This window comes from Erythrolamprus reginae, chromosome 1 (assembly GCF_031021105.1).
Source record: "Erythrolamprus reginae isolate rEryReg1 chromosome 1, rEryReg1.hap1, whole genome shotgun sequence".
Taxonomy (NCBI): domain Eukaryota; kingdom Metazoa; phylum Chordata; class Lepidosauria; order Squamata; family Dipsadidae; genus Erythrolamprus; species Erythrolamprus reginae.
Genome location: NC_091950.1, coordinates 84,113,797 through 84,135,104, shown reverse-complemented (window position 1 = coordinate 84,135,104; position 21,308 = coordinate 84,113,797). Strand labels below are relative to the sequence as shown.

At 41.0% G+C, this 21,308-nt stretch overlaps 1 protein-coding gene across 1 annotated transcript in view; it reads right to left on the bottom strand.

Annotated features, from left to right (window-relative positions):
- Positions 1-20,762, bottom strand: part of SPINT1 (serine peptidase inhibitor, Kunitz type 1) — a 37,953-nt gene extending 17,191 nt beyond the window's left edge. The window contains exons 1-2 of the mRNA XM_070757046.1: positions 19,666-20,762; positions 890-1,044 (exon numbers count right to left, since the gene is read on the bottom strand). Of these exons, the coding sequence (XP_070613147.1) occupies positions 890-1,044; positions 19,666-20,119 (609 nt within the window). The 5' untranslated portion in view covers positions 20,120-20,762. The remainder of the gene's footprint in view (positions 1-889; positions 1,045-19,665) is intronic.
- Between the last annotated feature and the right edge of the window lie 546 nt (positions 20,763-21,308).

Genomic DNA, 21,308 nt, shown 5'->3' with positions numbered 1-21,308 from the left:
AGGGATTTCCCTGCCTTGTGATGTCACCACCGGGATTTCCCACTTGATTACAGCCCCCGGGGATTCCACACTCGGAGAAAGCGCTCTCGCAGCTGCTTCACTCGGACCGCTTCCTCCAAGCACTTCCAGAACGCCCACCCCGCCTCTACTGCAGCCCCTTTGCTGACAGCCCTGAACGAAAGCGCTCCCAGCAAAGGGGCTGCAGGAGAGGCGGGGCGGGCATTTCCAAAGAGCTTGGAGAAAGCACTCTCGCAGCCGCTTCGCTGGGAGCTCTTTCTCCGAGCACTTCCGGAACGCCCACCCCGCCTCTCCTGCAGCCCCTTCGCTGGGAGCGCTTTCACCAAGCCGGCCCCTTTGCAACCGCCCTCTGCTCCACCTCTGCCCTCCCAAAGGGTGGGGCTGCCACAGATTCCATCTCTCTTGCCAGGACAAGAGGATAGTGGTGGCGGCGGCAGTTTCCTTTTCAGAAGCAGCAGCAGCACCGGGAATCCACCTCCACCACCCCCCGCCGCCGCCGCCGCCCGCCCCCAAACGAGGATCCGAATGCCGGCAGTAATGGCCAAAAGGGGTGAGTTTTGAGCTTGCATGCATTATTCACTTTTCCATTGATTCCTATGGGAAACATTGTTTCATCTTATGAACTTTTCACCTTACGAACCTTGTCCTGGAACCAATTAATTTCATAAGACGAAGTATTAGTGTATATAGTCATGCTAATTCCAAGGAATTAAAAAAAAAATCTCCAAGTATCTTACAATCTCTATGTTGTCTTAATAACAACGTGAAGTTTACTTTTTCCCCCTTATATCCCATATAGCTAAAGTGGCTCAAGTGGAGATTTTAAAAGTGCTATAGGAGGGAATCTTAGTAGACGGTCAATAAGCCTTACCTCCATTACCACTGAGGAATCACCATGAAGAAGTGTCCATTCATAATTCACAATGCCATTATCATCAGTGCTTTCTGAGCCATTCAATATTACTGGTTCATCTTTGGGCTGGACCTTCACATCCATCCAGGCTTTGGCTTTAGGCAGCTCATCATCTAGTTTAAAAACAACAACAATCAGAACACATTCGTTTTCAAAAAAATCTCATTCATGTTGGTCAATTTAACCGAGAACAATATGTACTGCAAACCACATTAAACATCAGCTATGTTCTTGAGTTTCTCATGTGTTGTAAAAATACAAAACAACGCGGGGCCAGGAAGGCTTTCAGTTAAAAACAAGCTGATAAAATATTCAAAACCGTTCTCTAGTCCAGTGTTTCCCAACCTTGGCAACTTGAAGATATTTGGACTTCAACTCCCAGAATTCCCCAGCCAGCATTCGCTGGCTGGGGAATTCTGGGAGTTGAAGTCCAAATATCTTCAAGTTGCCATGGTTGGGAAACACTGCTCTAGTCAGTGGCTCCAGACAGAAAGATGCTTGCTGTCACTTAGTAAAATAAACATTTGAAATGCTCAGAAAACATAGAGAAGAGCTCAGTAAATCCCAAACTTGGCTTCATGTTACATCCTTTTTTCTTTTTAAATATGCAGAGTACCTGACATAATAATGTGTTCAAAGCAAAGCCATAAATTATTACAAAGATGTAAAGGCTACTGCTCTATGGTAATTATATGGATAAACAATGCAAGTAGTTCAGCAGAATCACTAAGTCTAGTCATTCAGAACTTGGCAAAAGTGGTTTATTAGGCTCAAAGTAGGAAGGTACAAAACTTCCTGGGCACGGGAAAAACTTTTTAGGATGGTCCATGCCTAGACCAACAACATGCATCATCCAGGCAAAGACGGAAAACGTGTGTGTTATTGGAGGGGCAGCGTTCTAGGATGGGAAACCAATGTGGAAAGGACAAGGCTATCAGCAGTGGCTAGTGAGGTAAAGGAAAGAAAGGTATAGAAAGATTGGGGAAGGATGATTGTGCTGACTAACAGGAAGAGACTGATAGGAAGAAAGATGAAGAAAAGACAAAAATGGGAATCCATTCTGCATGAATCCCGGCGACCGGTCAGGTCCCACAGAGTCGACCTTCTCCAGGTCCCGTCAACTAGACAATGTCGCTTTGCTGGACCTAGGGGAAGAGCCTTCTCTGTGGGGGGAACGGCCCTCTGGAATCAGCTCCCCCCATAGATCCATACTGCCTCCATCCTCCTCGCCTTCTGCAAGAGTCTAAAGACTCACTTATGCCGCCAGGTTTGGGGCCATTAGCTTCAAGCCCCTGGCTAACAAGTGTAATGGATGTTCACTGTGTAAATGGTAGTGACTGATTTTAATATTATTGGGGTTTCAGATTAATTGTTTTTAAATTAATTGGATTACAATGTTGTACTATTTTTAATATGTTGTGAGCCGCCCTGAGTCCTTGGAGAGGGGCGGCAAAGAAGTCCAATCAATCAATCAATCAATTAATCAATCAATAAACAAACGAGTGAGTGAGTGGATGAATAGAATGGAATAGAATAGAATAGAATAGAACAGAACAGAATAGAATAGAATTTTATTGGCCAAGTGTGATTGGACACATTTGTCTTGGTGCATATGCTCTCAGCTTACATAAAAGAAAAAGATACATTGAACAAACAAACTAATTAATTAGTTAATTAATTAATTAATCTTGTAAGACACTTTATCTAAAACCTGAAACCAAAATGTTCTGAGTTCTGGCCCAGCTAAGCAGTAACCGATCCAGATTAGTTTGTTTGAACAATAATGTTTTTGTTTTATACACAAAACAAAACACATATTTTTTTTCAAAGCCCGAATTCGAAGCACAATAAACCATTCACTCAACCGAACATACTTGGCTAGCAGTAGCAACATGTGTGACACCGAGCCAAAGATGCAAATTAAAACATAGATATAGGATAGAACAAGTAGATGTCATTAGCTGTTTTCAAGTTGTCTCTAGGAAACGCTTAGAGCAAACTTGGCTTTGGAAATAGTACTTGTTCCACCTCTTGTCCTATGTGCACTTGTTCCACCTCTTGTCCTATGAAACCCATGAGATCAATTAGTGATGACCATCTGTTCTTAACAAATTAAGCTCCCTTATGTAAGTGCTCAAAGTGCTACGAATCTGGAAGAGCTGTGACCAGAAAAAATGCCTGCTTTTATGTACATGCACCTAACATCATTTAGTGATATAGCTTGTTGACAAGAAATAAGAGGAAAGAAGAACATAAGCATGCCCAATAAATAGCATAATAAATAAATAGCATAATGTGATGAAACAGATGCGAGATCAGATTTAATCAGGAACTTCATTTTTCGGTCTTCATATAATTTCGGTCCCTGCTTCCTGGAGACTATTTCTCTCTTTTTCCTTGTCTCCATTAAAAACCAATTGAAGGTGGTAAAGAATAGCAATTTTAAAAACAGAGAGAGGCTAGATTCCTCAGCAATGCTATTATATTAACTTTGTGTCTTTTCTTCTTTCAGTCTGAGCATAGGAAAAAAGAAATAAGATACTGAAACATCAGTCTAAAATCCTATGAAGACATATATACTGCTCAAAAAAATAAAGGGAACACTCAAATAACACACCCTAGATCTGAATGAATGAAATATTCTCATTGAATACTTTTTCTGTACAAAGTTGAATGTGCACAACAGCATGTGAAATTGATTGTCAATCAGTGTTGCTTCCTAAGTGGACAATTTGATTTCACAGAATTTTGATTTACTTGGAGTTATGTGTTGTTTAAGTGTTCCCTTTTTATTTCTTTGAGCAGTGTATATGATGTGATGTATCTATCACAAATACCATATATGAAGTCATGTAAGACTGTTTTAACCCATTTTCTCCATTAAAAGGCATCATTCACAGCAAGCTTGCCTCTTACATCCAAATATAGTGGTACCTCTACTTAAGAACTTTTCTAGATAAGAACCGGGTGCTCAAGATTTTTTTGCCTCCACTTAAGAACCATTTTCTACTTAAGAACCCGACCCCAGAAAAATTTCCAAGGAAATCTGAGAGCGGCACGAAGGCCCAACCAGTTTTTTGCCATTCCCCCTTTAATATTGGCCATTTTGGGCTTTTCTGGGCTGCCAGAGGAGCCTTTCGATGGTGCTTAAGGAAGCTTTGGCAGTCCAGAGTGAACAAAGCATTTCCCTTTCTCTGGGCACTTGGAGAGGGAATAAACCACTTTGCTGTGGTGACTCCCTCGCACTGCCTCCCATACACCCGGCGCAAGGTTGCCTCCCAGAGCGTCTGGGTGCAGTAAGGCAAAAGGGGGCGCTCACCTCACCTTCTTCCTTCGGCAGCGACTGTCCTCCTCCTCTTCTTCCTCCTCCTACTCCCACCCAAATTCAGAGCTTTTATTTCTTTCCTAATGGGTTTGCACGCATTAGTTGCTTTTTCATTGATTCCTATGGGAAAAATTGCTTCTACTTAAGAACCTGGTCACGTAATGAATTAAGTTCTTAAGTAGAAGTACCACTGTACTTTGCCAGGGAGTTTCTATCTGTAGAGTAAGGCTATTGTTTAATGATCAACCTCTCCCAGCCTCATAAATGCCAACTGCTTAACTGGCTACTTCTGCAGCTGCTTTACCTCTTACAATACTGATCACACTATTGAACAGGTGGAAATACTGTACTCATTTTCTCCTCTACCACTGGTTTCTGTCACACCCATCCTCATTTTTTCCCTCCCACCTTGTTGACTTATATCAGTTGAAGAGATTAATGGGAAGTTCAACCAGCAGAATTCAAGTATTAAGGCAGTCTTGTTACTGTTTAACACAGAACTGAAGCTCTGGTTGAGTGTGGTGACAATATCATGGTCATAAGTTTGAGGACCAGTCATAAGTCACTCTATTTAGCACTACTGGAACTTTGAACAATCATTAAGCAAACAGTTGTAAATTGAAGATTACCTAGAGACAATCATGTTTGTGCTAATATAAAGTATTATCAAACTGTAGGATAATTATTAATTCCCTATCATTCAAATTTGCTCAGGGTGTTTCAAGAGCTAAACAGTATGATAATATTTAGGGAAGTTTTTGGTAGGATTATTATGACAAGCACAATTACTTGGCATTTGTATGGAACCATCTCTCAGAGAATTGTTTCCCATAAACTTCCAAAAAGAGCTTTAACATCAGGAATGAAATTCAGCAGGTTCTGGAGAACTAGTAGTGGAAATTTTGAATAATTTGGAGAACCAGCAAATACCACCTCTGTGTGGCCGCACAGTAGGGTGGGAATGGAGATTCTGCAGTATCCTTCTCCTACCATGCCCACCAAGCCACATCCACAGAACCGGTAGTTTTTTAAAAATTGGATTTCATCACTGTTTAACATGCTATAGGTAGGAGGCTGACTGGAAAAATTATGCAATTAATTATTTTCCCTAGCCAATCAGGAAATATGCTATTGTCCAGACTTCAGTATATCTGACCTCATCCACAAATTTCCCTGATGATTGCCTGGAAATTTTAACTAGACAATTTTCTACTGTATTATACGGTAACTTTCCTCCAAGGAATGTCAAATATGACTCTTCTACCAAAAATGTTGCTCATAACAAGTAATCTTAAAATACTTTGCTTATTGTAATTGTTTTGTTTTTATAATACGTTAACTCTGCTAATCATTAAACAGCTTATCCGGCTATATAACTGCAGGAGGGGAGGGGAGAAATCTCTACCTTTTCAAGTATTTCAGAGATATAAAACATCATACACATATCAGACCCAACTTCCATTATTCTAGTTCAGTTTCCTATGCAATGAAAATAGCTGTTCTTAGGACAATACTGTAAAACATTAAAGGTGGCTAACCATATTAAAAGGCAAATTAAAGCCACTTCAAAACCTACAAATATTTAAATTGTAAATTTAAAATGGAAGTATTTAAAATCTTCAAGTGATGGGAAACTCTGGACTATTCTTATTCCAAAGAGCTTCTGCTACAGAATTCCACCAATCAAGCTATGTGGGATCCCTATAAAGCTTTGTTCTATAAATAGAAAACAAATTACACTTTAGAATTAGATCAGGTTTTATATAAATAATGACCTACAATAATTCACTGAGACCTATAATCATAAAGACCTGTTAAGTTCTTCCTATTGTTACACCTTTTCTCTATACCTGTATAAAATGTTTCTTCCACCAAAACTAGGGCAGCACAAATTTTCTCTATGATAAATTAGAGAATGGTACCTTTGCCAACTGCACACTTCAACACATGTTTATGAATATCATAAATGCAGATCTAAGTTTAGCGTTATGAAACTATCCAATTTCTTCCTGCTTTGGCTCTTAGCAAAAATAATTAGTTCCCAGTGGGTTTTAAGTACTTTCATTAAACACTCACAAGGTTAGTTCTGCTTGAATGCTTTTAAGCACAAGGCTTTATTGTGCAATTGACCTGTCTTCTGAAAAAAAAAATACATATTTTTTTAAAGAGAGAGAAAAAAAGGCTTTCCAATGTTTACCCCAGTAAACTATGTTACTTCATTTCCCTTCCAAAGAAAGCTATTTCTTTTAAAGGCAAAATTGTTGGCAGGTTTCATTAGGAGACCTCTTAATTATTGCAATAGTGTAAAATTTCTTCACTAAATCACAGTAAAATGTTGTAAAACATGCATTAGGTGTTCTGAACTAGTGGCTTTTCAAAAACTATTGTGATATAATCAAATTAAACAGCCTGAATGAAATGCAAAGGATTGCAAGTTTTGAAACAATAGTGACCAAAATCTGCAACCCTGACATCTACCTATCAAAAAGTAGTGGCAGCATCTGAGATTTTCCAAGTAGTTGGAGGATAGGTGGAATTTCCAAGACATCACTTCGACAGTTGCATAAGGCAGGGGTCTCCAATTTTGGCAACTTCAAGAGTTGTAGACGTCAACTGCCAACCGCTTTGTTGGCTGAGGAACTCTGGGAGCTGAAGTCCACAAGTCTTAAACTTGCCAAGGTTGGAGACCTCTGTCATAAGGCACTTCAAAGGCACATTCATTTGATCTGAATGTGAAATCATGGCTACCACGGTCTGACTTGACTGCAGCAACTGAAAAGGCTAACGCCTGGCTCCGAAGAATGTGAACATTCTTGCTCAATCTGTAAATATTTTTTTCTCAGGTAAAATATTGTGGAGAACAGTGTTTGATTAGCTATATAAGTGGAAAAATATATGATATTTGATATAATAATCCTTCAGATCATTTGAAACAGCACAGTGGATTGGGATCTGATTAATGGTAGGTTGCTCTCAGTTTAGAAACATAGAAACATAGAAGACTGACGGCAGAAAAAGACCTCATGGTCCATCGAGTCTGCCCTTATACTATTTCCTGTATTTTATCTTACAATGGATATATATGTTTATCCCAGGCATGTTTAAATTCAGTTACTGTGGATTTACCAACCACGTCTGCTGGAAGTTTGTTCCAAGGATCTACTACTCTTTCAGTAAAATAATATTTTCTCATGTTTCTTTTGATCTTTCCCCCAACTAACTTCAGATTGTGTCCCCTTGTTCTTGTGTTCACTTTCCTATTAAAAACACTGGTCTGTTCCAATTCTGCGAACCAATAGCGGCAGGAGACTCCGCCCACCCACCCAGGACGCTTCTGCAACTAGTTTTAGAACCGACTACCGGATCTGATGATTCACAATGGTTCCCCTCCTTCCCATCTCCAGAGACATTCCAGGTGGAGGTACTGGAGCAGTATTGCTCAGCCAAAAAGTAACCATAGAGGAATTTTACTTGGCAGCTGTGTGATATGATCCCATAGAAATCTACCCTGCTTCTCCAAGTTACTGAACATGATCAGGTGATATGATGGCAAATGATCAGATGGTGTGTGTTTCCATGCGCCCACACTTTAAGTCAGTGTTTGTTCCTGGCAACTAACTTATTCCTTACTTACTTATGGGTTTTATCTGCTTCCCAACTCCAATTGGACTCTGGGCAGCTTACAGTAATGACAATAAATACCAACAATATAGAATAAATAGGAACAATAAATACAATAAAACAGTGTAAAATACATTATATAACCCTAAAATGCTCTCACTCATTTATGGTCCCAGGCCCGCTAGAAAAGCCAAGTCTTCACTGCCTTCTGGAAGACCAGTAGGGTGGGGATAACACGGATCTTCAGAGGCAGTTGATTTCAAAGCATTGGAGCCGCCACAGAGAAGGCCCTTCCTGAAGTCCCGCCAACCAACATTGTTTGGAGGACGGGACCTGGAAAAGGCCAACTCTGTGGGCCCTTATTGGTCATTAGGAAGTATTAGGTAGAAGGCGGATCCGTAAGTAGTCTGGTCAAACTGGACAAGTCCCATACATCAAACTGGCTCTGGTTAAAGAGCACATTTTCAGTATGTATAAATATGCAGGTCTTCCTTTTTCAATCCAGCTCTAATGAAATCCTGTTGCTACTCGATCAATGCATGGGGATAGTGAAGGGACCCCCAACACACTCTGTGAATTTCCTCTCCCAGAATTTTCAGAAGTAGCTACTGCACATACTGGTTGAAGAATTTGGGAATCGAATCCCCCGCACATTAATGAGTGGTTCTGAAAATATTATTCAAAGAGATAGTGCTCTCCTTTGCCCCAAAAGAGGAAAAGAAAAAGAGGAACTGAGCAACTTTCCAGGAAGTTGTTTATGAAAATGGGAAGGAACAAAAACAAATGCACACCACAAAATGACTTCAGCTCTGCCATACTTTGGAGTCAAAATCGTCTTGAACATAAGCTCCTAATTTAGCAGTTATATCAAACTGACAGCCTTTAGGGCAGGGTTTCCCAACCTTGGCAACTTGAAGATATTTGGACTTCAACTCCCAGGATTCCCCAGCCAGCATTCGCTGGCTGGGGAATCCTGGGAGTTGAAGTCCAAATGTCTTCAAGTTGCCAAGGTTGGGAAACACTGCTTTAGGGCAGTGATGGAGAACCTTTTTTGGTTCGTGTGCCAAAAGGGAGTGTACATATCTATGCATGTGCCCACACCCCCTTCCCTCCGCCCCCCCACATGCGCAACCCCCGTGCACTGTCCCCCGCACATGCGCACAGGCCTTTCTAAAGCCTGGTAGGTGAAAAAATGCCCAGGCAAACCGGAAGTTCAGGAAAACACAATTTTGGTTTGCTGTTGTCCTTTTTTTTTTGCTCTCTGGAGGGTTCAGGGAGGCCACCTGAAGCTCCAGAGTGCAAAAAACAACACAATGGGCAAACCAGAAGTTTATATGATGGCTATCAAAACTGGTAGCCAATAGCAGAGCTGTAATTTTCCCGCCAGCTAAATTGTCAATGGACAGCCAATAGGAAAACAACTCTTAGCTGCTAGTAGATTTTGAGTGTGGAGACATGATGGCTTAAGATGGTGTAATAAACCAAGCTTAGGAATCAAATGAGTGTTGTACTGCTTTTTAAGCAGGGTAGCATTGATAGCTGCTTCAGGGCCCTCAGTAACTCACAGAAAACTCCATTTACTATATCAGGTTCCTGTTCTTGTTGTATTTCTTCAATAGAGGAAGCTGCGAATTGGTTGCTGATAGGCCCAGATTACCTTCCTCACTCAACAGTCCATAGATCAGATCCAAATCCATGCTTGCTCTACCACCCCAGGATAGGAACAGTGGTACATAAGAACATAAGAAGAGCCATGCTGAATTGGGCCAAAGCCCATTGAGTCCATCTTTCCGTGTCACACAGTCGCCCATGGGGATCTTGAGCAGAAAGAGAAGGCAAAACCCTCCTTTTATCTTGACCCCCAACAAATAGTACCCAAGGGAATCCTGCCAGCTTCAACCAACATAGAGGCGGCACATGGACATCCGTTTCAATAACCACCGATACACTCGGCATCCATGAATCTGTCTAATCCTGCCATAAACCAATGACCTTCTGGCTGACTATGATACTTAGTTTTTATAATGTTTTAGTTAATTATTTATATTAATTGGATCCAATTGTAAATTGTATATTATTTTATGGACATGCTGTGAGCCGCCCCAAGTCCACGGAGAGGGGCGGCATACAAATCCAATCAATTAATAAATAAATGTCCTTTTATTTGTCCTCGCTTTCTTACCTATGAGCTTCATGGAGTGCCCCCTCGTCCTAGTACTGTGTGATAGAGAAAAGAATTTTTCTCTACCCACCTTTTCTACCCCATGAATGATTTTATACACTTCGATCAAGTCACCTCTTAAATGCCGTCTTTCAAGGCTGAAGAGACCAAGGCATTGCAACCTGGTTTCATAAGGGAGATGTTCTATTCCCTTGATCATTCTTGTTACCCTTTTTTCCAGTTCCATTATATCCTTCTTGAGGTGCGGTGACCAGAACTGTACACAGTAGTCCAAATTTACATTTTCCTCATGGATTAATTATTGTAGAAGCAACATTTGGCAGGAAAAGAAAAGAAAAACCAACCCTGTTTCACTTTGAGCAAAAACTCTGTTGCTTCCCTTTCTACTCTGTTTACATAAACTTGATCTGTTTTTTGCTTTGCTCCCATACATCCACTTTAAACAGAAAAAAAAGTGTAGAAATTCCAAAATTCAAGTTTCTTTTTTGAGGAGAAGGGGAACACTATCTTTTTGAATCTACATATAAAGCTTACTTCTGTCTTCTTCCCCACTCTTGGTACATTCACTTTACTTTGATGCAGGAATTCCAATTTTATCCAGATACATAAACAACTCTTGAGCAATTATTGGAAAAATATGATGGTTTCGTCTTTTATATTTGACAGCAAATATAAAAAATAATTTGGATGAGGAAATGTTGCCAGTGCTTTGTGATCCATTTACAATTAGGACATACCAAGCAAGTGAAGGTTTTTACCACCAAAACAGGGCAGGGCTCAGAAATCACATTAAACATACCAGTTGGAACGCTTGACCTACAAGGTAACTAAAGAGGAAGTAAAATGCCATCTCAGGCTATATTGATATATTTCTTTTCCAATATCACTATATCACAATCTAAGCATTTTTAAGTTTTACTAACCCACATCTAGACAAATTGCCCATTTTCTCCCCGCTTTTCTCCTACATTGTTTTCTCATTGTGAAATGAGAAGAAATGCACTATTTAAGAAAAAAAGAGGCAGTTAAGAAATTAGAGAGTTGACTTTTCACATAGATAAGTATGAAGACATCGAGAAGGGCCAATGCATATTTACAAGCTGGAGTTTCTACATCAGTCTACATCAGCCTGCTATTATCAATAATTCTTTTAAAATATTTGATGCCAAAAACATTTTCCAATCAATCTCCTCATTTACTTTATGATATAAAGTGAGCTCTGGGATCTCTCTCTATTTCATCCCACTGTGATGGAAGCTGGTGGCACCAATTAAAATTTTCCTTCCCTTTCCTTGGCCAACAAAGCTGCTCCTCCATTCATGGTTCCATCCTTGTAATTAGACATATAAAGACATAGGTATCAGGGGATTGGAGAGGGGCAAATATTATTTTAACTGCAAAAGGGGGCTGTTTTGAAAAGCAAGGACAGGAAGGAAATACCTCACCAAACCACCACCTATCCATCCTACATTGACAAACAGATGAATCTTACCTTGCAAATTCTGATGTAATTCATATTCATAAGAGGATAGGCAATCAAAAACCCCTTGTTAACAAGGAATGAAATCAATGATCTTTTGGAACAATTCTTTTACAATCTACTCTGCTAGAGGGACAATTAGAGGGCAAAAACACCGTTTTGAAAAAAAAAATGGACTGTTTTTTGCTCGTTTTTTCACAAAAATTGGGGTATTTTTGCCTACCACCAATCCCCAGGAGTTCTATGCAGGCTTCCCAGACCCTCTTGTCCTCCCCATTTTTGTGAAAAATGGAGCCACTTTTCACAAAAACAGGATGCAGGAGCGGCCCAAAAAAATGGCTGTATTCGTTGAATAAGATGCATCGACATTTCCACCCTCTTTTAGGGGAGGAAAGGGTGCATCTTATACTCCGAAAAATACAGTACTTTGAAATTGCTGGGACAAAACATGAAGACAAAAATGACTTGAAAGAAAATGATTCAATATTACTCCCCTTTTCATATGATGATTCCCAATACATATCAGAAGTCTGCAGTTACTTTATAATGCAATAAAAAAGATGCATATACAATATAACTGATGTTAGATTATTCTGCAATCTGGAAATTGCATAGCAGAAGCCCCTCCATCCAAATCTGTTATCTATCTATCTATCTATCTATCTATCTATCTATCTATCTATCTATCTATCTATCTATCGTAAGCATAAGACATAAAGTCAACTAAGAATTTAGTCTAATATTTTCCATCACTATCATATTTTTCGCAGTATAAATCGCAGATTAGTTTTTGGGAGAAAAACAAGGAAAAAACCCCTGCCTCTGCCTACCCACATCCATCAGTATTCATCTGTCTAGCGTCCTTGCAGCAAATAGTAAACAACCTGGCCAGCTTCAGTACATTATGGCAGCTTGAATCAGCATGAGCAACTGATTGGTGGGTGGATCAGCCTCCTGGAAAAACCCCAATCAGCTGTTCCAGGCTGCAGGGATTGCCACTTTCGGGCCTTGCGTTTTTGGCCTCCACGCATTGCGTTTTCAGTCTCCGAACACTCAATTTTAGATCCATTCCAAGCTGTGGGGATTGCCACAGTACATTGCCGCCGGTTGCAGCCTTAGTGTGTCATGTTTTCAGCCTCCACATGTCACATTTTCGGCCTCTGCACACCCAGTTTTTGGCCCCTGTGTGTCGCATTTTGGGGCTGTTCCAGGTGGTGGGGATTACCACCACTGATCTCCACCACTGATCTCCACCTCCTGGAACTGCCCAAATGCATGATGCATGGAGGCCAAAAAACTAGGTCATGCAGAGACCAAAAATGCGATATGTGGAGGCTGAAAATGCAACACACGGAGGCAGAGATTGGCGGCAATGTATTGTGGTGATCCCCACAGCCTGGAACAGGTCTAAAATGGAGCATTCAGAGCTGAAAACACAATGTATAGGCCAAAAACACAAGGCAAGGTGGCGGCAATGTGCTGTGGCAATCCCCGCAGCTTGGAACAGGTCTAAAACAAAATGGCCGAAGTGTGGGGGCCGTTGGATGGGAGGGGCTACATTCACTGTACAAGACACACTCAAAATTTCACCCTGTTTTGGGCAGGAAATGTATCTTATACGCCGAAAAACATTGTAATTTTTGGAAGTAGTATAATAAGAAAACTCCCAGGGCCCCAGGTTTCTAAATGAGGTCATCCAGACATTCTTCCACCTTGAATTGTAACTGCCACCCAGATTACCAAGCAATGCCGTACTCTGTCCCCATTTAATATTTTAAAATAAATTGCCCTACATGGCATTTTGACATTTATTTTATTTTATTTAGATACTATAATTGGAAACAATGCTTGATGGTGAGCGATCAAACATCCTTGTTGCCACCAGCAAAAATTCACCCAAATATCAGTTGAATATTATATGTATCCAAGAAATGGACAGCATTCTTAATGGCAGCTAAAGGCAGCAACTACCTAAGGGTGCTCTGGCCAGGCCCATGATCCCTCCGACTTCTTACCACTGCTTTCTATTCTACTGTATCTGCTTCCTGGTTTTGCTCCACCTGACCACATGCAAAGGAAGTGAGAATATGACCACCTAATCACACCCACCCAGTCACATGACCACCTAGCCATGTTCACCCAGCCGGTCCGTCCCCCCAACAGTCTGAGGGACTGTGAATCGGCTCCATGTTTTAAAAGTTTGAGAATCCCTGATTTAACTGGACATTTACAGATAACTGGGAAATGGCCGGAGAAGGGAGAAAGAAAAAATTACTGTACTTTGTATTGTTTGCATAGAAAAAGTCAAATTCAGCTTACACTACTTCTGTAACCGTTTAAGCTTCGGTAAAATATACCCTTGGCAAAAATTAATGGCTAGGAGCCTTTCTTTGCTAGATGACTGTGTGGCAATTGATACATAGACTTTTAACAATTTGTAGACAGGAAATAAAAAATTAACAATTTCACCTCCTGCCCATCCCAATTGTAGTCACTAAATAAGGATTACCTATATTCTCAAATACTGTAAGCTATGATTGTTAGAAAAAGCTGTAACTCAAAGTACAGAAATGTGTTCCCAACTTACCCCAAGCATTCCCAAGACAATTACCAGAATGCAATTTGATATCTGTAGCATGAATGTGATTAACACCTATGCTTTAAAACTTGGAACAGATCAAATGTCTCTAAAAGTTCTATGAAAACCGGAGGGGGGGGGGGGGGGGGCTACCGGTAATGCCAAAATCTCAACCAGGTAAATAAAATCACCTTACTGTTCAGAAGTTTTGTTAATTCTACCTCCAACAAATGAACTCATGATGCTCTCATTTATCCTGTTCAAACAAACCACTTACTTTCTACATTATTCCCCACCTCCTGACCCAGTTCACCATATGTCAGAGCTAAAAAAATCATATATTCTCTGGCTACAATCCAAGGGCAATGCCTTTCCTTCCCAAATATGATTGATTCATCTTTCATCCTTCTGCCATTCCAAGGCAGCTAAAACAAGTACAAAGTTAAAACTAAATATAGAACAAGAAAGATCAACAAATTGAAAACTGATGAAGACATAAATCCATGGTCTGCCTGGAAACTGATCAAAAATGAGAAGCAGGCACCAAGGAGGAATAGTATTGTTTCATCTAGATGCCATCAAACTGAGAGCCATGCCTCACATTATGTATGATTTTTGTATACTTAGACAGATTCATGAGAAGCAAGAACATTACCTTAAAACAAATGGAAAGTCATATGTATCATAGTTCTTTACTCAAACACCTTTTTTCCCTAATTGGACAGATCTTCCCCAGAAATAAATCAGGAATCAAATTGATTTGGTTACAGAGAAAAGTAAAGACAATTATCTAAAAGTGGTTCTCAGCCTGGGAGTCGGGACCCCTTTAGGGGGAGGTCAAGCGACCGTTTCACAAGGGTCACCTAAGATCATGGAAAAAGACAAATTTCCAATGGTGCTAGGAACTAAAGCTTCTACTCTGGCGCCTTGGAACATATTTTTACAATCCAACCAATCAGGTGTTTACAGTGGGGGTGTCCCTCTGACCTTCCTGCCAATCAGCTTAAAACTCTGTTGGGAGAATTAGTGCTAGACTTATGGTTGGGGGTCACCACAACATGAGGAAATGTATTAAGGGGTTGCGGCATTAGAAAGGTTGAGAATCACTAAGCATGGGCTAAAGTATAGGAAACCAACTTTTTAAAAAGAATTGCCTGGCTAATTATAACATAATAATAAACCAGAGAAGCTTACTTACAGGTAGGTAATAATGAAATTATTTACAATAGGAGAAAGTGCATCTGAATATTAATTTTAAGGTTGACTAAATAACAATGAAGATTTTATGGAAATTTTGTTGACTGAATGTTAACAAATACCGCTATCATGACATGCAATGGTACATAAGTTTATACAGCGTATATGATTTAACAATTACCAAACATCTGTTCTTTACATTTGTGTTGCGTGTAGAAATTGCATTTGTATTTCAGATTCTTAAATCGTCTAGAAATTTTCAAACAGCTAATGTTATGGTATTGAAAGATGAAAACTTAGATTAAAATGCACACATTTAAATGTGGTGAAAACAGAAGTTTAATGAATGTTCATCAAAAGTGCCACCATTTTTAGAAAGACTTAATATTCAACAAATAAATGTAATTTCAATTTTACTAGATCTAGCAATGTAGTGCTTAGTATAGAATTGTTGAAGAACCACACTTTACAGCAACTACAGGCTGGTAGGGCTACAATACTGACCTAGGTCAAATATCACTCCTTATGATAGTTTATGTATGCCTTTTTGCAGGGAGAATATTTTCCTATGTCTGATCATCCACAGCAATCTCCTAGAACTCCATTTGTTGGGGGTCAGGGGAAAGGGAGGGTCTTGCCTTCTCTTTCTGCTCAAAATCCCCATGGACAATTGGTGGGCCCTTGTGTGACACAGAATGCTGGACTCGATGGGCTTTTGCTTGATTCATCATGGCTCTTACATTCTTATGTAACACTGGCCTCAATACAAGTTTAGCTTGATTTTTAACGCTGACATATGACTGAGTGACCAACATTGTGTTACCTTTGTGACAGTTTTTAAGAACACTAACAAGATCAGCAATTATTCAAAAGCCTGCATGAGAACAAATGTAATTTGATGCAGGTATGCACCATTATTATTTAATGGGATCAATTACACACACAAACTGTAGCCCTTGTGAAAAGGACTGAAGAGCACCCAAGACACACCAAAATATTCAAACTCTGAACAAAAAGAAAGGAACTAAACACCCCTGGTTCAGGCCACCACCTGGCTAGCAGTCTCAATACAGTATGTAGCATTTAGAAGAAAGAACGTCCCCAAAATTAAAGCATACCACTACAAAACAATAATGTAATAACATAAAAATCATAGGATGGCTGAAGGTATGCAGAAAATATTTCATTATTATTAGATTTTCAACTCTTGTATATGTATGTGTGTATACACACACACACACATCTATCTATCTATCTATCTATCTATCTATCTTCGATCTATCTCTCTCATCAGCAATGAATATACCTAATAAAGCCTGGAACTCACAATCTCCTGGGTTTTAAGCCAACACCTTCACCACTACACCAAATGACTCTGTTTAGAACCATTTGCCAACATAATAGTACTTTTGTTCTGGTATATTTCTTCCTTGTGCATGTTTTCTAATCAAACAGAATCACAGGGGTATTGGGAATAGTAACCAACATCAAAATAGCAGATATAACCAGGTAATCGAAGACCCATTTTGTTTTAACATATGTTGTATGCGTTGCACACAGAAAAAAGGGGCAAGACTTCAATTGCCCAGATCATAATCACCATTTTGTTATTGTTCACCCTTCTCTGCAGATATCCAAATGGGAATTTAGAATGGATTTTTACCAGTCTTCTACAACTTGGTATTCTACAGATGTTCTACAACTGTTAGAAATCCAATTTTCACCCTGCAAATAACAATCTTTACAGGGAAATGAGTGGTTTGAATCTTAAGTAAAACAAATGTGCACTATTGCCCTTTTCCAAGGAAAAAGGATCGGCGCTAGCCTACAAATGATGTCTAACGTACCTCCCCACCCAAATCAATTTCTGACAATAATTTCCTTTCTTTATTAGACCAAATTCCATCAGGTTCATTATTCTGCTTCCAACAGGATCAAAGAGAGGCTTTTAATGTTCATGATCAAAATCCAAAAGGAAGTAACATTCCCTAAAGTTTTCCCCTAGTACCTGTCACACAAAAATAGGATTAATCATTAGGTTTAATTTGCAATGGCATATCAACTTGTTGCTCCATTATTTTGTATTTTTATAGAATCAGAAAGAATTTAATTACAATCCCAAAGATGATTTTTCAAAAGACAACTGGACTTTAGGGTTGTTGTTTTTTAAGGTCCAGCTTCCTTTTGAAAAAGCATCTTTGGGCACGATCTGGATGGCTGAGAATCATCATAGATATTTAATTACATCTACTACCAATCTATCACTATGTTGTGATTAGAAGACCATCCATTTTTCAGGCTACACAATGAAAAACTCAGATGTCAAACCAGAACAAGATATTTTGCTATTCATGTCACCCAACAACTGGTATCAGAAGTATCTTGCCTATCTAGAAAAAGGAAGTCTCATTACTTATAGCCATTAATCTTATCATTTGATTGCGTCTAACATCATTTTAGACATCATGCTCACAAAATATCCTTAGTCATATTTAACTGTTCCATAGTTTACTCATTTAACCCTTGTTTCTGATTTACATTACATTGCTTCAATAAAACACCCTCACCTCTGTACTGTTGCCTTAGTGCCAAATGGTCAAATAGTCATGTCAAGACTACCATGTGGTTGGCAACCTTGTACCATACTAATAGCTGGGGTAAAGGTTCCTGAACTTTCTTGGTTCATGGCACATCTTGCAGTTCCCAAACTATGTGTCATGGCACTCAGAACACTGTAGTGCAGTGTTTTTCAACCAGTGTGCCGTGGCACACTAGTGTGCCGCGAGACATGGTCAGGTGTGCCGCGAAACTCAGAGACAGAAAGAAAACAAGAGAGAGAGAGAAAGAGAGAAAGAAAACAAGAGAGAAAGAAAGAGAGAGAGAGAAAGAAAGCAAGAGAGAGAAAGAGAACAAGAGAAAAAGAAAGCAAGAGAGAGAGCAAGAGAGAGAAAGAAAGTAAGAGAGAAAGAGAGGGAGGGAAGGTGGGAGAAAGAAAGACATAGAGGGAGGGAGGGAGGGAGGGAGGGAGAGCAAAAAAGAGGAAGGAAGGAAGAGAGAAAGAAAGAGGGATGGAGAGAGAAAAAAAAGGAAGGGAGAGAAAGAGGGAGAAAGAGAGAAATAGAGCGAAAGGGAGGAAGAGAGTGAGAGAATTTTTTTGTCCAAACTTTTTTTAGCCCCACCCCCTCAATGTGCCCCATGGTTTTGTAAATGTAAAAAATGTGCCGCAGCTCAAAAAAGGTTGAAAATCACTGCTGTAGTGAACTAACAGTTCCATTTATTATGTAGAAAAATGTCCTGTGACACCTCTGTGAGTTCACTGGGATGTCCTCTTGTATAGTTTGAGAACTGTGAGGCCGGTGTCACATTATGCCAAAATTCCATTCTTCCATCATCAATTGATGCCCACCACATTATGCCAAATAACCAAGAGATGCCCATAGTTTGAGGACCCTAAAGACCAGTTCCGTTTATTCATGCACGCAAACAGAGCTTCATTTGAGGACAAACTCTAGCCATGGGAATACATAACAATAACTTATAATGATGTACCAATCTTGACACAAATGTAATTAAATTTAATTTAATTTATTAGATTTGTAGGCCGCCCCTCTCCGAAAGATTTGTGCAACTTGTGTCTGACGTTCAGAGGGAAATGTTAAATTGCATCCTTTTTCTCAAGGCCAGTCTGCGGAGAGGGACGCATACAAATCTAATAAATCAATCAATCAATCAATCAATCAATCAATCAATTAGGACCCACCTGTTGTTATCTGGACATTGCTTGTTAGAGATACAGATGGGGCAAGTATACTGCTCAAAAAAATAAAGGGAACACTCAAATAATACATCCTAGATCTGAATGAATGAAATATTCTCATTGAATATTTCATTTGCATTATTCCATTTGCACAACAGCATGTGAAATTGATTGTCAATCAGTGTTGCTCCCTAAGTGGACAGTTTGATTTCACAGAAGTTTGATTTACTTGGAGTTATATATTCTGTTGTTTAAGTGTTCCCTTTATTTTTTTGAGCAGTGTATTTATTTTTTTAAGTGAAAAATGTTGTCTTATGTTTTCACGTTTACAAATGGAAATTGTGTGAACCTGCCCTAGCATTTTTTTAACAATTGTGGTCAGCGGCCACCAAGATTGACAGACCACTTGGGGCCTTAAAGATCTTGCTGTCCTAAGCCAGAAGCTACCAGAGCAGGCAGGTTCAACACGGCAGACCAAGGCAAAGCAAACCTAACCGAATCGGACCGGGTTTAACTGCAAGCAGGAGCTACTCTCGGCTCCAACCAACGGACGGGCCCCCTCGGCTGAGAGAAGCGGGCCACCGGCCTCCTTACCGCTGTTGCCTCTGTTGCGCATGGTCACGTACTGGTCGTAAACCTCCCGTCTGGCATAGTTGAGGAAGCCGTCCTTCTTGGCAAACCTGCAGACCAAGGCTTGGTCGTAAAGGCAGTCGAGGAGGTAACAGGCCTGAATGCCTTCCGAGTCTTCTTCCTCCTCCTCCCCGGGGATCCGCTCCACCAGGGCCAAGTTACAACTGGGGTTCTTGCAACAGGCGCGGACGCAATCGCGCTTGGTCCCCACCGGCGGCGAGCCCAGGAAAGTGGCGCCGTTGTCCACCGAGGCGTTGGTGTCCAGCACGAACTCCGGGAAGCCGGCCGTGAACTGAGCGAGGCACCTCTCCCCGAACGACGGTCCTGCCCCGTTTGGGTCCTGACCGACCACCAGGCCGGTGAAAAAAAACCAAGTCACTAAGAGGCCGGGCTGATGGCGGCTCCCACTTCGGCCCATCTCGGCCCAAACGGTTCGACGGCCTTTCAAGAGTCCAAAACAATGGGGGGGGGAACAGATCCGCCCCGCGACCGCCGAGCGGAGAGGCGAGGAAAAGGCTCCCAACGCGCGCAAGGAGCCGTTTAACCTCCGTCCCCTCCCCGCGGGACTTTTACTCCAGCTGGGACTGCGAGGAAAAGGCCTCTTTCCCCCAAATTGCCGCCTTCCTCTTCTTCGGGGCCCTTCTAGGCTCTCCGCTGTCCCCCACGTCCGGCAGGCACCTCTTAGTTGCTGGGGATCCCGGCGCCTCGACCCGATGCTCTCGGGGCAGCCCCCGCGGATGGAGTGGGGCGCCTCTCTCGCTTGTGAGCCTCGGGCCCTCTTTCTTTCCGGATCTTGGTTCCAAGTTCCTTTCCCCCCTTTTTTCCTTCCCCTCCCTTCGGTTTTGCTTCCTTTACTCACCTGTAGAGTTTCAGGTGAAACTGACTCACGGGTTACTCTGCCGTCGGAGAGGGTGGCGCCCTTCCCGACTCAACCTCCGGTTAACTCTTGGTTCGCTGCGCCGTCCGGCCCTTTAAGTAGCATTCGGGGACAAAGGACTCCTGCCAGGTGACAGGAAGTGAAATCCGACGCCCTCGCCTCGGTCTTTCTTAGTTTTGACTGCAGGAGAGAAAGGGGGGGGGGGGACTTGATAAAAGCCAGGTTTGTCTCTCTTCCACCCCCACCCACCCCAAAAAAGCAGAAGGGCCAGAGTTCACCCCAGCGCACAACAAATACAAACTTAAAAGTAAACCGCTCCAAACTCACTGCAGGAAATACGACTTTAGTAACCGTAGTTGATGCATGGAACTCACTATCTGACTCTGTAGTATCATCACCTAACCCCCAAAACTTTACCCTTAGACCAGAGGTCCCCAAACTTGGCAACTTTAAGACCGGTGGACTTCAACTCCCAGAATGCTGACTGGAGAATTCTGGGAGTTGGAAGTCCACCCGTCTTAAAGTTGCCAAGTTTGAAGACCTCTGCCTTAGACTATCCACTGTTGACCTCTCTCGATTCCTAAGAGGTCAGTAAGGGGTGTGCATAAATGCACCAGAGTGCCTTCCGTCTCCTGACCTAATGTTTCTCTTTTACTAGTACTATGTATATAAATGTTGTTGTACCTTTGAATACCACCAATACATACGTGATAAAACAAATAGAAACATA